Here is an 18,422-nt window from a genome sequence, read left to right as displayed (position 1 = left end):
GAGGAGAAAAAAAAATTCGATAAAAGCTGTTCTCATAAATTGCCTCTCCCCCCCCCCCCCCCCCGGAAAGATGCGTCATAAGTGCATAGCTTTTGTGGATAAGTATTTCTTTGTTCTGCATGACATAATCAGTGGCACACATTGCTTTCCTTTTTTCCCTTTTTATTTGTCCCCTCGTTGGTTGCTAACTCGAATGTCTAACTAATTCGCGTCAACAGTGTTAGCTTCTACGCGGCGCAGCTCACTCTTCTCGTAAGGCGTATACTGACTGTTTTTTTTTTTTTTTTCCCTTGTTCACGCGGGGTTAGCACATCATATAACATAGCAGTATGGGACAACGATGCAGGAAAATAAGATAAAGGTGTAACTAAATTAAAAGTGGTCAAATTGACTTATTGTGGCTTCATAATACATCGCAATTGTTTTTTTTTTTTTTTTTCGGTTTTTTCCACTTTTTAAAAATTGGCATATTCGCATAGGCGCGCGAATGAGCCACGAGCGCATTTGCCTTCTTAAGTAAAAGCATAAAACAGCCAAAAAAAAAAAGAGGGGAAATAAAATCAGTTTTTATTTTCCCGATGTGTATACACATATAAGTGTGACAAATTCAAATAAAAAGACATTTTTTACGATCGAAAAAAGGGAGAAGGTTGAGGTTCATAAGGCGCAACTTTTTTTTAACCTCCACTCAGCAATTGTTAATCCGTGCGTAGCCGCTCCGTTCGCTTCATTTTTGCCACAAAAAAAAAAAAAAAGGAAAATAAAATAAAGTAGGATAAAATAAAGTAGGATAAAATAAAGTAAAATAAAATAAAGTAAAACAAAATAAAGTGTAATAAACCGCTAACGGGAAGAACACAAGAGGGGACGTGGTAGGAGAAGGAACGTCTGGCGTAAGGTTAAGACTGGAGAATATTTAAACCATTTAAGGAGTGGGTCCAATCGACATAATTTATGATGCCCCCCTGCACACATTTCTTTCTCTAAATAGTTTGCTCTCTGGGGGGGAGGGACGCACTAACATGGAAGTTCGAAGGGTGAGTACTCGAGTTTGGCTCCCTAGCTACGCGGGGTGTTCCACTTCGGAGCGTAACCACACAGGTCCAAATTGGCACTCACGTGAGTAGCGAATAGGGGCCGTGTTATCACGTGTAACATGTTTTTTTGTTCTACTTGGTTTTTTTGTTCTACTTGCTTTTTTTGCCTTTCTTGCTCTTTTTGTTCTACGTGCTTTTCTTTTTTCTCCCTTCCCGAAGCGATCGTCGAAAGAGCCGTCCAGGAGAATGCATTACGAGGTGAGGGAGCAGCCAAAGGGGGGGTTCCCTTTTTTAGGCCCGTCAAATGAGCACCTGCATTGTGTGTTCATGTGTGTGTCTTTGTGGCACAGCGGGGTGATATGGTCACTGGGGGAGAAACCGACCCGCAGCAGTCACCACCCCTGCGTCTAGCCTGCGTCTATCCTGCGTCTATCGTGCGTCTAATCTGCGTCTAACCTGCGTCTAACCTGCTTCTAACCTGCGTCTAACCTGCGTCTAACCTGCTTCTAACCTGCTACTAACCCCGAAGGTGCGCCCCCGAACGCAGAGGACAGCCTCGTACGGAGCGGGTCTCTCCGACCCCAGCTCGCAGGGAGAAAACATGGAAATCTACTACAACGAAGCCAAGTACCTCAGCAAAGAACAAATGAAGGCATACATACACAAAATGAAAAAAGAAATTAAAAACTATAAACTTCGAGAAATGAATTACAAAATCGAAATAAAATATCTGAGGAGGAAAATAGAGAGATTAAAAGGGATTATACAGAATGATACATTTTTTTTAAATCATCAGAGAGGGGGTTCCGTACGAAGTCACCACAGTGGGTTCTCCTTCAAGAGTGGCATGAACAAAGTGAATTCGGAAGACGGTACGCATGCCGGGTGGTACAAAAGGGGCAACATTTCGGAGGGAAATTACCACCACAGAGGGTATACGCAAAAGTATGACAGTGCTCGCGATGGTGGTCACCACGATCGAAATCGCAGCCACAGTTACAGTCACGGTCACGGTCGTAATCGCAGTAATAGTCGCAGTCACAGTCACAGTCGCAATCGCAGTCGCGTCTTTGAGGACAACCGTTCTGAGGCGAAATTTTCAAACGTGTCAATAAGAAGCATCAACGCGAGTATACACAACAACAAGCGAATAAACGTGCGGAATTTTAATGGCAGGTTTAGTGACACGTGCAGAAGGAGCGATCACAATCAGGTGACACACTTAGAGAAAGTACAGGCAGATAATAATACCAGAGGAAGCATGGACCGATTCAACAGCTTGAAGAAGCATTCGAGGGATCACTCGAGAGACCACTTGAGAGACCACTCGAGAGACCATTTCGTTCACACCGTTCCCATGGCCAGGGAAGTAAAAAAAGATAACCCCTGTGAAGATCGCATGTGTTTGGCAATAAAAAGAGGCTCCGATTCTTTCCGTTCCAATAGAAGCTGCTCCTGTACATCCAAATTCAAGCTGAAAAGTCACCTCATTTCGAATAGCAATCATATACGTAATATGTCTAGCGATATAAACAACACCATTTCGAAGGACATAAAAAATTATTACAGTTCCAAGCAGAGCATACTTTCTGGCACTAGTCAGCAACTGCTTAATCGCAACTCCTCATCTGTTCAGAAAGGACCTAGTGGACGAAAGGATGTGGAATCGAAAACAGATTCGTGTGGTAAACACATGAGTATAGAAAAACTTAGTAAGTTAACACCAAGAGAAATAAAAAAAAAAATCAATTGCGATTTTTTTGATTATGCTCATCATCAGAGAATCCTTAGGAAAAAATATATCTCACCTTATGCGTTTAAACGGGATACAAGTTTGAGTAGGATGGCTAGCTGTGGTAAGGTCACGCAACGGAGTGGTTCCCAGGTGAATGCAGCGGAGGAGAAAAATGGGGAAGACAATGGAGAACTGAGCGACGGCGGGGACTCCATTAAAAGGGTCAAACTGTACTTGGACAAGCAGCGGGAGAAGAGGAACCCGCCCGCCGTTTCGACCGCCACGCCTAGCATGCCTAGCACTATGCTTACCGCTGCACCCACCACGCCTAGCATGCCTAGCACTACGCTTGCCGCCACCCCCACTAGTGCGAAGAAGCATGACGGGGTATCAGCCAGAGGAGGGGCCAAAGCAGTTACCACGGGAACCGTCCTAATCAGTAAGGAGAAAAAAAAGAGCGAGACAAACTCGAACGCCAAGGGGAGCCACACAGAGTATCGAGATGGAACCCATTTGAAAACAAACCAAACGAAACAGCGACAAAACGTGTTAGAAAGTATCAAGAAAAGCATAGATTCAGACATTAAGGAAAATTTTAAAAAGGAGTTAGAGGAGTTAAAAAGGAGGAAAGACATACTAGTATCCAAGCGAAGTGATTACTGTGACCTGTCCTTCGGCAGTACCAGCAGCAGTGATAGCAGCCGCGGTGGTAGGCGGCCCGCTGAAGGGGTGGGGAACCCAAGCAAAGGGGGAGCGCAGTGCAAAGCTGTGAATAACCCTTTGAAAGAATCGAGTATTTTAAATATCTCCTTCAATGACCTTGATAAGAGAATAAACAACTTGAAAAATTATTTGAAGAATTCCAACGCGTGATGTTTGGGGCGATGAAAAGTGGGACCCCTGTTCGGGTATCCCCTTCTTGGGGGCCGGCGAACACGCTTGTGGAATGGGCAAAAAAATTAAAAAAATTAAAAAAAGCACAAAGATAAATAACATTCCGGTGGATCCCTCTCCCCATGCGTCCAAATAAACAGGCGCACGCGTGTTTCCATCCTTTTGTGCTTTCACGACGGGTATGCATTGTTCGTATGTAGTGTTCGTATGCATTGTTCGTATGTAGTGTTCTTATGCACTCTTCGCATGCATTGCTCGTACGCATGACGCGCTTTCGCCTCGCCCTTTTGTCCTCATTTGTTTAGTACCCTTTTTTCTGTACGCAAAATACGCAGCAAGTGGGAGGGGCCCCTCCTTTTTGCGCGTTTTTTTTTTTTTTTTTTTTTTTTTTTCAATTCTCAAGGGACATTTTAACAACTGTGTTTCACTTCATTTGGGATGGGACCGGGGGATGCATATTGCCAGGGCACGAGTGAGGCGGTCTCCCGCGAGGGTCAATCTGTGTACATTCAAAATTATGTCTTATTAACGCTTCGCCTCTCTACCGTTCACGCTTTTCGTGGATTCACTTCGAATTGCACCACGTCGAATTGCACCACGTCGAATAGCACCACGTCGAATTGCACCACGTCGAATTGCACCACGTCGAATTGCACCACTTCGAATTGCACCACGTCGAATCGCATCACTTGCCCCCCCGCTTGCCTATTTTCTTCCTCTTAACAATGGCGAGGGAGCGCGCGCGGGCACTCTTGAGGTTCTCCTTTTCCCGCAGCTTCTGCTCGTGGCGCTTCTTCTTCATGCGCGCATACCTCACCCTGAAGTCTTTATCTGTTCTGAGTTTTTTCTGTAGCATTTTGGCTTTCTCCTTCTGCATCTGTGATAAGCTTTTGTGTAGAGAGGAGTTTGGTTCTGGATCCATATACCTGCCCGATAGGTACTTCTTGTACAGCCTCTGCTGCTTCTTAGTCAGCTTTATGTTCTTAGACAACGAATCGGTAATCTCCGGATGGTTCTGCTTCAGCATTTGCAAGTGAGTCTGTTTTTCATCGTCCAGCTGGTTACTTGTGGTACCGTCCCCTGAGTGGTGGTGCGTCTGTTTTGTCCTCACAGATGTTTTTCTTCCCTTTTGGTTTTTTTCATCTTCCAGCTCTCCTACATTTTTGATTCGATTCTTTGTGCGTTTGACCCACTTATGGTAGAGGTTACTGGTGGGTTCATCTGCACCACCTTCTCCGTGATTCCCTTTACCAGGTGCCCCTCCTACATCCTTCCGTCTGTCCTTCTTTTTGAAACCGTCACTCTGAAAGGTATCTATTTCTTGTAGGACAAATTTTCTTTTCCTCATGTCCCAAACTTTTTTTTTTATGAATCTTTGTTTATTTAATTCTTCTTCCTCATCTGGGGGTAGATCGAATCCCGGAGTTTTAATTGCAAAGGCTGCTGCTGTTTCTTGTTTGATTTTTTTTTTATTTATTTTTTTTAATATATCATCAAAGGGGATGTTGATTTTGCTTCTTTTGGTCCTTCCGTTTGGGGGTGCTTCTTTGAGTGGGGGTTCCTGCGTTGGTTCCCCGCTGGTGGGTTCTTTTCCGTTTTGCTGCTCCTCCTGCTTCTGCCTCTGCTGCTCCTCCTTCTTCTTCTTTTTTAACGCCCTTTTGCTCATTTTCTTCGGCTTGTTACCTGGCTCCGTTTGGCCTTCCCCCGAATGGCCTGCACTACCATTTTCGCTGTCCTTCCACAAGTGCTCCAACTCGTAATCGCTATCATGGTCGTGATCGGAGAGACCCATGGCAAGGGCACCCATAAGTTCGTCTACGTCATCCGTGGCCTCTCCACTTCGGCTGCGCTTAGTCGTATGCATCCTCTCCTTCAGTTTGTTTAACTTTTCCTTGATGCCGTCTGATATTCCTTTCACCTTTCCGCTGTCATTGCTTTGGAAATTGTGGATGATCGTCATGACTTCGTTGTGGGTGTAATTCTTCGGCTGGGCGAGGGCCACTCCAGGGGGGTCCCCCGCGTTGGTGGCTTCTTTCCTGTCTGCTCCCTCGTTCGGCTGCCTTTCACTCGGCTGATTTTCACTTGGCTGCTGTTCACTCGGCTGCTGTTCACTCGGCTGATTTCCACTCGGCTCCTTTCCATTTGGCTCCTTTCCATTTGGCTGCTTTCCACTCGGCTCCTCTCCACGCGGGGGAATCTCCTCCTCTCTTGCCCCATCGGATGGGACATTCTCGTAAATTTCATCAGGGTGATAAAACAGGCAGAGCTTGTAAACTCCGCCTATTTTGTTAACTTTATTGACGCACTTTGTGCTAGCGTACTTTGACACTTTGGGCCTCATGGCGTAGTAGAGCTTGTAGGAGGCCAGGATGCTCTTGCTGAGGGAGGTCAGCTCCTCGTCTGCGTTTTTCTGATTGTCTACCAGTTCGACGTAGTCGCTGACGTGGTTCAGCGAGCCGAGGTAGGCGACGTCTCGGGGGGGGGTTGCGTGAGCGTTCTCTGCGGGTTCGCTCGTCTTGGCGGCGTCTACGAGTTCGCTCGTCTTGGTGATCTCTACGGGTTCGCTCGTCTTGGCGGCGTCTACGAGTTCGCTCGTCTTGGTGATCTCTACGGGTTCGCTCACCTTGGCGGTCTCTACGGTTCCCCCAACCTTCGCCGCGGCGGGCCTGAAAAACTTGAGCTTCTTGCCAATAAAGAAGCAGATCTCGTAGGCGTAAAGGAGATCCTGGTAGGTGACGAGCGACACAGCGTAGCCACTGGGCATAGCGTCATCCCTGCAAGCACGACCGACGCGGTGAATAAACAGTTTAGGAGAAAAGGGCAAGCTGTAATTTATTACGTTCTGAACACTAGTGATGTTAATCCCCCTAGCAGCAACATCCGTGACAAGCAAAAATTGAATCTCTTCATTGTTCGTGAATTTTTTAATTTGATCGAAGCGAAAGGACGTGTCTGAATTTCCATACAGCATGGTATGTGGAATTTTTAAAAAGGATAATATTTTTGAAAAAAATAAAATATGATATTTTGTGCAAAAAAATATGAGAGTTTTTCCGAGTTTTTTTTTAAAAATAAAATAAGTTTAATTAAAAGTCCATATTTCTCATACGATCTGGTGAATAAAAAGTGTAGCTTCATTTTATCACTTATCGTATTATCTGAACTTAGCGACAACACTTCCGGATTATTCAACTTAAGTTTGAAGTAGTTTTGTACATCCGTTGGGAGAGTTGCACTAATAAGTAACGTCTGTTTGTTTGTACGATGTAAAGCTTTGTAGATATTATTCATGTCGTTGAAGTAATTTAACTCCAATAGTCTATCCGCTTCGTCAATAATTAGCAGTTCCACTTTCTCCAAACTTAAATTAGTTTCTTTTAATATAAAGCTGAGTCTTCCAGGGGTGCATATCAGGATGTCTAAATTTTCTTTCAACATATCAAACTGCTTGTTTAAATTAATTCCACCTATTATTACATTTATTTTTAAATTAAAAAATTTTTGCAAATTTTTTTGGACAATTTGAATATCTGAATGGCTAGCTCTTTTGTGGGTACCAACACTAGACCTCTAACTCCGAAAAATTTACTGTGCTCTGCGAGGAGGTCTACCAGCGTGCTTACATAAACTAGCGATTTCCCCGTGCCCGTTTTGCTTATACAAATGATATCCTTCCTGTGAAGTATTTTCGGGATGCACAATTTTTGTATGTCCGTTGGTCGATTATATTTCAAGTTCCTTGATATGCTTCTGCACATGTTTTCGCTCAGACCGAGGTTGTGGAAGCAGGCCAACATTCCTTTGTTTTTGCTTTTCTTCCCCTTTTTGTTCTTGTACAGGACGAACTTTTTTTTCCTCCCTTTGGCCCCTCCCTCGCGTTCGCTTCCACCTACGCTTCCACCTCCACTTTCGCTTCCATCTCCGATTCTACTTCCACCTCCGCTTTCCGCTTCTTCCTCATCGCTATCGGGGCTGTCTCCACCTGAGCGTCCGATTTTTCTCCCCTTCGTGACAGCAGGTTGGGTCTTCTCCCCCTTTTTTTCGAAGAGCCAACTGTATCGCTTACTACCTGCTCTTCGAACTGGGTTCTTCCCCATGGGAGTTGTTTTTTTAGGCCCTGAGTTGATCACTTTGGCCTTCCTTTGTAGGACTCGCGACTGTGCGCTACTCCCCATGACGGGGGTTTTCTTCCCCGTGACGAGGTTTTTCTTCCCCTTGGCAAGCTTCTTCTTCCCCATGACGAGGTTTTTCTTCCCCTTGGTAAGCTTCTTCTTCCCCTTGGTAAGCTTCTTCTTCCCCTTGGTAAGCTTCTTCTTCCCCTTGCCCGCGTGGGCGGGGCCTCCCTTCGTGCGCGCCTTGTTGACTTTCATTTTTGGCGCTTCCGCTGGGTGGCGGTGAAGGGAACGCTCCGGATGGTATGAGGTGATATCAGCTGCGCCGCGCACGTTTTGCCCTTCTACCGCTCCACGTTAAAGATCGCAGCTGGGATTGGGTTGCAAAACGAGTCCCGCGTTTCTCATAAGGGGAGAAAACGGGACTAATCTACACGCAAGTACGTATGCAAGAACGTAAGCAAGTACGTATGCAAGTACGTATGCAAGTACGTATGCGCGTACTTATGCACGTACGTTTGTATTTGTTCTACGCAGCTCTGCGAAGATCCACAGAGGATGGTGGCCTTCCTGTCCCCCCCGTATGCTCATGCAGGGGTGGAGTTGTCACTCGCTTTTGCTCCAACGCTTGGGGGGACCTCCTCCGAAAATGCAGCTGCTCACTTTGGCTTCGCCGAAGAGAAGGGTAGCTCTTTTTTCCGGAACTGCCTTTTGTTCGCGGTGATCTGCAGGCAGCCAAAAAAAGGAAAAAGAAGAAAAAAAAAGGAAATAACAGAGATGAGCGAAAAAATCGGAAAAAATCGAACAAATCGGAAAAAATAGAAAAAATAGAAAAAATCGAACAAATCGGAAAAGAACTCAAAAAATGGCAAAATCCAGCACAGCGGAGCTGCAACAATTTATATCCCACAGCGCTGCTGCAAAACAATGGTGAAGCAAAGAGCCGCGCAGGTCGTAGGTCAGAAAATATAGGCCTGCTCATCTTATCTTAAAAAAGGGGAAATCGTGATGCAGCACGACGTGCATATTACGCCGCTTGAGCAACCCCAAAGGAAAATAAAATTTGTGATGGGATGATGGGCCCCCCTTTGGAAAGGATATACCCGAGATATATTATGACACCTTTTTCCCTTCTGCGTGGGAGCTGCGCGTCGGGCCCCACACGAGAAGATGGCAAAAAGGTAGTAAAATGGTAGTCCAAGATATAGTCATGGTTTTTTTTTTTTTTCACGAGTCCCGCTAGATGCAGAACTTCTCGATGGCGCTGGAACCTTTTTGCGCTCAGAAAGTTGCCAAGTTGAAGCAGCGGTGAGGAAGAAGGGACACTTGCAATTTGGCAAATGTACAGCTATACGTATGTGCATTGCATTGCATTGCGTTTTTTTTTTTTTTTTTTTTTTTTTTTTCTGTCACGCTGCCCTCAAGCGGCCATTCTCCGGAAGTATTTATTTTATGGGCTTACCCACCCATTCACTCCTGAGGAGGAGGTCTCTTCCCCTCGTGAGAGAAATTCCGACCAACCGAACGGCGGAGCCATATCTTCATCCTATCACTCCGCTAGCTTCTCCGGAAGGGCGGAGAAGTTGAATCGCCACAGACATCTCACCAAGGCGGCCTAACCAAAGCGCCCCCCCCAGATGACCAAGCCGAGGGTGAAAAAGTTCGAAGACCCCAACCTGTGGATATACGAGCACGTGCTAAAAAATGGGGTAAAGAGGGAGAGCGGTAGAATTATGAAGGATGACCTGAACAAAAAGGCAGCGGAGAAATTGAGGGAAATTATTGAGGCCTCCAAACAGTACGACAAAGAACTGAAGGAAATAAATTACAAAACGGATGCTTGTCTAGGCCTTCCACATAGGGCCCCCAAAATAGACGTGAATACGTTACCCTTCAGTCCACTTAATCCGAAGAGCAAATTGGTTCTGTGGAAAAAATTTTTGTCCAGGGGGGACGCATCAGCGCAGGGCGGTTTGGACGGCCCCTTCGGTGGCAAAATGGGTCTCAATTGGGGCAGCAAAATGGGTGTCAATTGGGGCGGCAATTTGGGCAGCAATTTGGGCAGCAATTTGGGCAGCAATTTTGATGTCAGTTTTGGTGGCGCTGGTGGGACTTCCCCTTGCCTAGAGAACAACCCCATGAAAAAAAACGCGGCTCCAAAAAGTGAAGAAAAAAAAGAAGCCAAAAAGAGTACCATTTTTAGTAAATTGAAAAAAACAAAAAAAGAAGAAATTTGCAAAGCTACCTCTTTTTTCAATGACCATATGAGTTATTACGATACACATTTGAAGGAGAAATTTATGAATATTTTTTTGAATTCGCTGGAGGAAAATAATGAGAGTGTCAAACGGGAAAATGTGGACTCTCCCGTTGTTGAATGCCATACTGGGGATAATGCCAGTGTAGGGGTTCCCACTCCAAGCGTGACTCACACGGTCAGTTGTAGGGAGAAACGGATGGAGAGACCCCTAATTAACTTTCCCCACGCAGAACGAGCAAAACTGGGGAGAGACGCAGAAGAATCTCTTTGCAGCAATGCCGCTCTGCTGGAGAAGGCCAAGTGTAGTGATTCCCTTTGGGGGGCATACCCTAAAGGGGAAGTTAAAACGGGTTATGCTGCTTTTAAGGGGCCACCCAAAGGTGGCACGAGCGAGGCGCACCTACGGAAAGGCGCTGCTTATGGAGGTGCAGCTTATGATGGTGATGCTGCGTACAGTGGTGATGCTGCGTACACGGGTGATGCTGATCTGTGCGCCGACTCCGATCCGCGGTGGGACCTCCAACAGGGGGACAGTGCCAAGCATCGCAGTGGTAATCATCGCAGTGGTAATCATCGCAGTGGTAATCATCGCAGTGGTGACGCGTTGGCCCAAGCTGCCGAGGACGCGACCTGCTTTGCAGGCCATTTTCAAAGTGAGGCGGAAAAGGCAGATGCCAATTTGTTCAACTCGTTAAGGGGTACTCCAAGGGGGAAGACGACCCTTTCGGCGGGTAAATCCCAACCGGGGGAAACCCCCATAGAAGAAGCAGATAGGAGTAGCAGGGGGGGAAAAACGGGGGAGGAAAAGGCATCGAAGCCGCCTAATCCAGCGAAGTCGTCTAATCCATCGAAGCCGTCCAATCCAGCTAAGCCGTCTAAGTCTTCTAATCCGCCTAATCGCACTCCGAACCTGCACAGTTTCAACATTTTTGAGAAAATGAACAGCACGTCGTTGTACGGAGGGGTAGGCAACCAGGGGGAAGATCCTATCTCGTCGATTCTGCAAAACTTGAGGGAGAAGAAGAAGAAGAAGGAAAACTCGTGTGTGATGGGGAGCAGCTTCTCTGAACCGGACGCAGTAACGACGGTTGAGAGAAAACCTCCTGTGGATGGCCAACATGGAGTAACAACCCCTTTGTCTCGTACCATCTTAGAAGGTGGAGATGTGCCTACACTGGATAAAGGACGGAACGAACTTAACAGGACAAAGTCCACGCAAAAGAGCAGAGGGCAGAACACACCAAAGGGAAGAGAATCCATTTTGCAGTACGAATACCTAGACAGTAACAACATAACGGTGCATGCACTGAGTCAGCATGTTGGAATGGAAGAAGAAAAAATTATTAACGTCAGTAAATTTATTCTAGATAATGAACATATTAATAAGTACACGAAGTTGGAGAAGGAAGTAGCGGAATTAATTTGTGAAGAGTTAGGTGTGGTAGATAAACTAAAATATAGTCATGTCAATTTAAAGAAACGGAACCCTGTTGTAACCATCCTTGGGCATGTAGATCATGGGAAGACTACTCTACTGGATAGATTCCGAAACTCCAATATTGCTCAAAACGAAATCGGTGGAATCACTCAAAAATTAGGTGCATTCGAAGTTGTAGATAAAGAAACAAATAGAAAAATAACCTTTCTAGATACTCCAGGACATTCCGTTTTTAAAAAAATTAGACAAAGATGTGCACAATGCACCGACTTGATTATATTAGTTATTTCTATGGATGATGGAATTATGAGTGAAACTGTAGAGTGTATCCAGCTAGCCAAAAAATTTAACATCCCATTTATTGTAGCAGTAAATAAAATTGATAAATTTGGGTCCGACTTGGAAAAAATATCCAAATCGTTAGTACCATATGATGTCATAACAGAGTTGGAAGAAAATGGACGGGTCCCAATTGTTCCCATTTCTGCAAAGGAGAACATAAATATTGATAAGCTTCAAAAATGTATTCTACAAGTCAGCGATTCTTTAAATCTCATGTGTGATTATGGAAACCTCTGCTCTGCATACGTATTGGAGAAGAAGATCCATCCGTCTAAGGGCAAACTTCTCACCGTGGTGTGCAAATCGGGTACGCTAAAAATTAATTCATATCTTCTAATCGGACACATGTACACAAAGGTGAAGCAGATCTACAACTGTAATAATCAGTTGGTGAAGGAGGCCTACCCGTCGGAGGTGGTCCAAATAGTCAGCCCCATTTCGCTAACACAGGATAGTGGCATAAATTATGGAGACCTCATTTTCGAAATGAGCAACCTGAGGAGCGCCCAGAGAGTCGCCAAGTACAAGTCGAAGGTGGCGCAGTACAGCCTGATGAGCAGTTACTATGGGGAAGTTAGCGGGGTTAGCGCAGTTAGCGGCGGGGGTAGCGGTGTTAGCAGGGATGGCAGCGTTGGCGGGGTTAGCAGCGTTGGCAGTGTTAGCAGGGATGGCAGCGCTGGCGGCGTTGGCGGCGGGGTGGGGAGCCGGCCGAAGCTCCCCCAAATCCAGCTGATAATCAAAGCGGGGGATGAGGGAAGCATAGAAGCTATCCTCGAAGGAATTGCCGAATACAGGAGGAAAGAAAAAAAAGAAAAATACTGCGATATTAGTAATTTTGTAGATAGAAATTACGTGAAAAAAAATAAGCTAACAGATGACATGGTAGAGGATGGAAAAATATTTGATAATTGGGAACCATTCCGAGTTGTGTCCAAAGGAGTGGGCTCTTTCAACATGAACGATTTGAAATACTGCAGTGATGTGAAGCCCATATTTTTAATTGCCTTCAACGTGGAGATAGAAAAAAGTGTGCAGCTGAATATTGAAGAGAATGGAGCCATTTTAAGGAGCCACAATATTATTTACAAATTATTTGAGGATCTAGAAAAAATTTGTAACTTTTACTTCGATTCGCTACATGTTTATGAACCCGTTTCCAGGATGCTTGTTAGTAAGACTGGGTTTTATACACTGAAGAAAAATAAGTCGAAGAAGAAAAGAGTGCTGTCCGTTTCGATTAAGGAGGGGTCGTGCAACGTGAATCACTACTTCACTGTTATGAGGAACAAACAGGTTATCCACAAAAGGCTGTCCGTTTTGTCAATGCAGAAGAATAAGGATAGCACCACGGAGCTGGGAAAGGACTGTCCTGTCAACTCCATCATTTTTAACACCTCCTCGGAAGACTTTGAGGTGGGCGACGAAATCGTGGCCTACAGGAAGGTGCCCCGTGCGCCTCTCTTCAGCCGGGTGAAGAACTTCGACTTGGCAGTGTAATTGGCGGTGGAGAAGTGGAGAAGTGGAGAAGTGAAGAAGCGGAGAAGCGGAGAAGCGGGGAAGCGGGGAAGCGGGGAAGCCGCCATGCTGCTATCCTTTTGGAAGACCGCCTTGCTGCTACCCTTTTGGAAGGCCCCCACTCCGGCGCACATTCGTTGCGCGCGCGGGCTGTACGTACATGTGGGGACTCGCTTACGCACCCTCCCACGCGTGCACATGGGGCGTTTTTTTCGAGTGTAAGTGTACACCTTTTCGCGCGAGCTTGCTTGGATTCCCCACAGATTGGTGCTCGTCGGACTGGAAATGTTTTTTCCCTCTCCGCTGCTTCATCGCGTTACTGTTTTGTTGCCCTGTTCCTTTGTGGCGATAATTTTCCCGTTTTACTGCTTCTCGGTTTTTTTCCCGTTTTACTGCTTCTCCGTTTTTTTCCCTTTTTTTTGTGTTCCCCGTTTTTTTTCCCCTTTTTGTGTGCCTTGTTTTTTTTCCCTTTTTTGTGTGCCCTGTTTTCATTCTTTCAAAAGTGGCCTACCTAATAGGTAGCCACATCACCACTGGGTCTTTTTTTTTTTTTTTTTTTTTCCAAAATGACATTTTTGTAACCTCGCGTTTGTTCTGAAGAGGTAGACAGGATGAATAAATCGGCTAAACATTTTTGGGAAAGTCTTTTTTAATTTCCTGTTTCTATTTTTTTTCATTTGCTGTTTTTATTTTTTTTCATTTCCAGTTTTTTTTTTTTTTTTCCTTCCTTGTGAAGGTGGAATGCTCCGGTCAAGCGCATCGCGAGTGCTCCTTCTTGTCCACTTTTAGCAGGAGGCCATGTAGGTACTTCCCTATTCTGGGGGAGAGTATTTTTCCTTCTGCTTCTTCGCACCACCTTGTGTTTGTCTTCACCGCATCCATCTATGAATTTTATTTGTCCCTTTTTTGATTATTTACCTTTTGTGAGTTGAGTTTTCCCAGGGGGTACTCTGGTGAATGTGTTTCAATTCGTATCAGTTGAACTCTGTGCTGGTGCAGTGAACTCCCTGTGCCACTCGAACAGCATGTCTATTTCTCTATACGAAGAGACAGAGGTGGTGAAAAGTCCGAGGAAAATAATTTTCCTTTATGAAGGAGTCGTTGAAGAATTGGAAGCTCCTAAGAAGCGATTACACGAATCGGTTACTCCATCGAAAGGGAGAAACAATGATAGTACAAAAAAGAATTACAAAAATAATTTTGATCGATGTGAAGAAAGCAGTCCCTTGTTCTTGACAGGGAAAGACAACAAACTAGACGAGGAGGAAAAAGATAATGGAACGTTACGGTTAGGGTTAGGGTTACTTAACACAGATATATTAAACGATACTGTGTGTAGTTCGCGTGGGAGGTATGCAGTTGAAAGGAGGAATGACCATTCCGAGGTAGTGACTCAAGAGGAGGGAGAACTGCTAGATCATTCAAGCAGCAACGAAACGTTTGCTAATGAGTGTATTCATGAATCGTTCATGATCGGAGATGGGTCAAATGGGGGCACTTCCCCGACGCACGAAATGGAGCATGTGGACCCTTACACAAGGGAAGAAGCGATGAAACAGAAGATGCGTGAACGAATCAGTGGCATTATTTTCACATGTGATAGTGGAGACTCCAGGGGGGGGGTTATCCATGAGAATGAAGAAGACTCGGTGGAGAGAGAAAAGACGGTTATGATTCCTTCCAATTGTGAATCCTCCTCCCTTCCGGGGGGGGATCCAAATGTAGCAAGTAGTACCTGTTCATCTGCTTCCACAAGCGGATCTGCAGTTACAAACGACTTGGAGGGAACAACTGTGGGGAAGGAGAAAGAGGAGCTGCGTGGGCAACCACCGGAGGGGACCCCCCCCAGTTCGTCTATCTCTCCAACGGAGCTAAGCAACCATGAAGGGGTAATCCGTCCGGGGGAGCCGAATAAAAGCCTCGATAGAGACAAAACGTCCGACTCGTCCTCTGATAATTTCGCAGACTTAATCCTATCCGACAGTTCGCTCAGTTTCACAAAGGAGGTAGTGCCTCCCCTGTCACGGGATAGTGAGGGGGTGTTTAACATAGAGGACCAGAAAAAGGAACACTCTGCAAATGCAACAGAGGATTGGCTTAAGCAGTGGCAGGATTGGCTTGAGAAGTGGCAGTACTGCCTCCATCGCCCCAACATAGGCAACGAATTTGTGCCAAGCATGTTGGGAAAACTCCCTAGGGGGTGCTACCCTGGGGAAGACAAGCTCGTACAGGAACGCAGTGGCAGTGGCAGTGGCAGCGACCAGCTGATTGGAAGCGACCAGCTGATTGGAAGCGACCAGCTGATTGGAAGCGACCAGCTGATTGAGAGCGACCACCTGATTGAGAGCGACCACCTGATTGGCATCCCCCCCGCTGGGATCTCCAAAGATGGAAAGGCTCCAAATAGGAACACAAACATTTACAGCGAACAAATGAAGGAGGCAACTTCTGGCTGCTCACAGAGGAGGGCACTTTTTTGCAGTCCTATTCTGGGGAAGAAGAAAAAAAAAAAAAAAAAAAAAAAAAAAAAAAAAAAAGTAGGGAGGCAAAATGGACCTATCGTTGGACACATAGAAAGTGCAACACACGGAGGATGTTTCGATTATGTTAACTCAAGCGAAATGGCGAGGGACACACGAGGGGATAGCCACTCGATGAGAGACACGACGACGAACTGTATTTGCACAGACAGGGGTGGAAAGAAAACGAACACGAGGAGGAACACCAACGGGAACGCCAACAGGAACGCCAATAGGAACACCAACGGGAACACCAACAGAAACGCCAACGGGAACACCAACAGTAACTCCATTTGTGATGGTAGAAGTGGCCACCTGCCCAATTGCAGGCAGTGCAGATTGTATGACCTGTTCAGGCGAAATAACAGAGCACTGTCGGAGGCTTATTTTAACGTTGTGAGAAATTCATGCGGGAATGACTTTCACAGGATAGGTAGGAACCAGTTACAGAGGAACAAAATGGTGCCAAGTGGCAAGAAAGGGCAACCACGATGTTGTTCACACTCGTTGGTACATACAAATTGGTGTCACACTCTCCATTCGACAGGTGAATCACTCTGCAATGATGCAAGATTGGCTCTCGCGTGGGATGGTAAACATACGAATGAGAGAAGCATATGCTCAGGAAGGGACCGCTACAGTCACCACTGTCTTCATTGCTCTAGGGGTGATTGTAAAAACTTCAGTGATGGTGGGACGAATATCCAAGACAGCATATCCGTGTTGGGAGAGAAATATGGCTCCATTGACGGGAGTACGGAGACGATACGCAACGGTGTAAGCTGCGGGGGGCAGATGGAGAGTGCCTTTAAGGGGAACACCCACATGGACGGCGCCCTTAAGGGTGGTACTCAGATCTACGGCACCTTTAAGGACGGCACCATGATGAATCTCCCCTTTGCAATGCCCCATCACGACTGTGCTTCCACGCGGAAGGACATCAACACCTACCCCCTTGTGCACCCTGCGCAGGGTGGGACATGGAACAGCTGCTTCGAAAGAATGTTATCTCAAGTGAGGTCTCTTCAACGGGGGGGGAATTCCAGTTGGTTAAATTTGGTACAATCGAATGCTCATTCGTATGGTGTTCTTCCCCCCTGTGCCACATGTGCCATTTGTACCACTGAGTCTGATCGATCCTTTTCGGCACTCTTCCCGGGGGAAGTCCCCCCAGACCATGTGCAAGTGAACGCGGAGACGCCCGTTTGCGATTTTGCTGCGCGAGGCAGTGGGGCGTACGAAGGGTGGGTGCTCCAGAGGTGCGCTTGCTGTGGAAGCGGTTTCTGTGGATGCCGCTGCTGTGGACGCGGCTGCTGTAAATGCCGCTGCTGTGGATGCCACTGCTGGGGGCGCCTTTGCGACGACCGCCTCCATGACGAGGAGTGCAAAATTGTGAATTTCAGGAACGTGCTGGATAACCAGCTGCCGTCGAACTACATAGACGTGGACGCGAACCCCGAGTGGGTGCGAGGCAGTCTCCTCGATTGCGGTGCTGGAAGTGGTGATAGGAAGACACAGAAACAGCAGCGCAAGCAAAAAGGGGTTATAAATTCGAACAGTGAAGCAGAAAAATCGAATGATGTAACACCATGCGAAGTGGACCCTATGGGGGAAGAAAGAAAAACGATCCAAAGAGATGCACCTGGAAAGAAGAGCCACTTGTTTAGCGAAACCAATAAGTATGGGAACTCAAATTGGAACGAAAAGAACCGCAAAGTATGTCGTGTGTCAAGCAAGGATGAAGAAATTTGCGTCTTCCCCCAGGAGGAGCAAAGCAGCATAGAAGGAATAACCAGGGGTAGTACCAGCAGTGTGAGAAGCGTAGACCGCAACGTTGATAGACCCATCCAGGAGAGTAGCAGGGACTACCATTGTCAGCGAAGTACAGAAGGAAGCAACCCGAATGACGCACCACCCGATCGGAAGAAGCAAAAGGAGAAGAACAGCAGCAGCCAAAAAGACTTCAGTGGGACAAAGAAGCAGAAAAAAAAAAAAAAACTCAATGTGCAAAAGTACTACGAAAGCAATTCTACCAACCTGTTCTGGAGTGACCTTCGAAATTTGAATATGCCGCAGGGGGAGCGGCTGTCTGCAGTGGAGCTGACTGGGGTAGAACAGCTGACTGAGGTGGCGGAGCTCACTCGCACGATGCACACAGGTGGAGCTAGCCGAGACGATATGCCCATTCAGGAGGACAACCACTACGACAACATGAATTTACAGAGTACGCATATAAAAAAGTACGAACTACGGACCAAAAGAAAAGTTAAGTACGCTTGGCCATCCATAATTAAGAAGCTACGAAGAGACGACTCGCGCTTAGTGTATGATCCCTTTTTGTACAATAGTACGTGGCGGATAAAAAAGGCTTGACGTTGTGTGTTTGAAGATATTCCTTTTTTTTTTTTTTCCACCCACTCTCTCTCCTGCTTGAACGACGATCCGTGGGAGTCTCCACACGCATGCACTAGGTGAGTTTCACAAATGGGTGTTTTCTTTCCATGAGGAAAGTGCACCTTGGCGGGGGTTCCACAATTGCGTGTTAACGTTGTACCTACCCCTTGGAAGGG

General features: G+C 46.2%; 4 protein-coding genes across 4 annotated transcripts; 3 read left to right on the top strand and 1 right to left on the bottom strand.

Moving 5' to 3' along the window:
• Positions 1-1,022: 1,022 nt before the first annotated feature.
• PCYB_051440 (hypothetical protein) lies at positions 1,023-3,645 on the top strand (the record flags this gene model as incomplete). Its single annotated transcript, XM_004221025.1, has 3 exons — positions 1,023-1,037; positions 1,257-1,295; positions 1,567-3,645. The coding sequence occupies 3 exons, from the start codon at positions 1,023-1,025 to the stop codon at positions 3,643-3,645; spliced, it is 2,133 nt and encodes a 710-aa protein (XP_004221073.1).
• A 706-nt stretch (positions 3,646-4,351) lies between these two features.
• On the bottom strand, positions 4,352-6,391 carry PCYB_051430 (DEAD-box family helicase; the record flags this gene model as incomplete). Its single annotated transcript, XM_004221024.1, has 1 exon — positions 4,352-6,391. A coding segment is annotated over one exon (2,040 nt), but the record flags the coding sequence as incomplete, so codon positions are not given.
• Positions 6,392-9,415: 3,024 nt separating this feature from the next.
• On the top strand, positions 9,416-13,315 carry PCYB_051420 (translation initiation factor IF-2; the record flags this gene model as incomplete). Its single annotated transcript, XM_004221023.1, has 2 exons — positions 9,416-10,178; positions 10,269-13,315. 2 exons carry the CDS (start codon positions 9,416-9,418, stop codon positions 13,313-13,315), a joined length of 3,810 nt encoding a protein of 1,269 aa, XP_004221071.1.
• A 1,043-nt stretch (positions 13,316-14,358) lies between these two features.
• PCYB_051410 (hypothetical protein) lies at positions 14,359-18,225 on the top strand (the record flags this gene model as incomplete). Its single annotated transcript, XM_004221022.1, has 1 exon — positions 14,359-18,225. One exon carries the CDS (start codon positions 14,359-14,361, stop codon positions 18,223-18,225), a length of 3,867 nt encoding a protein of 1,288 aa, XP_004221070.1.
• Between the last annotated feature and the right edge of the window lie 197 nt (positions 18,226-18,422).

Source organism: Plasmodium cynomolgi, chromosome 5, assembly GCF_000321355.1.
Source record: "Plasmodium cynomolgi strain B DNA, chromosome 5, whole genome shotgun sequence".
Classification (NCBI taxonomy): Eukaryota; Apicomplexa; class Aconoidasida; order Haemosporida; family Plasmodiidae; genus Plasmodium; species Plasmodium cynomolgi.
The sequence above is the reverse complement of the archived record's forward strand: the minus strand, read 5'-3'. Positions and strand labels throughout refer to the sequence as shown.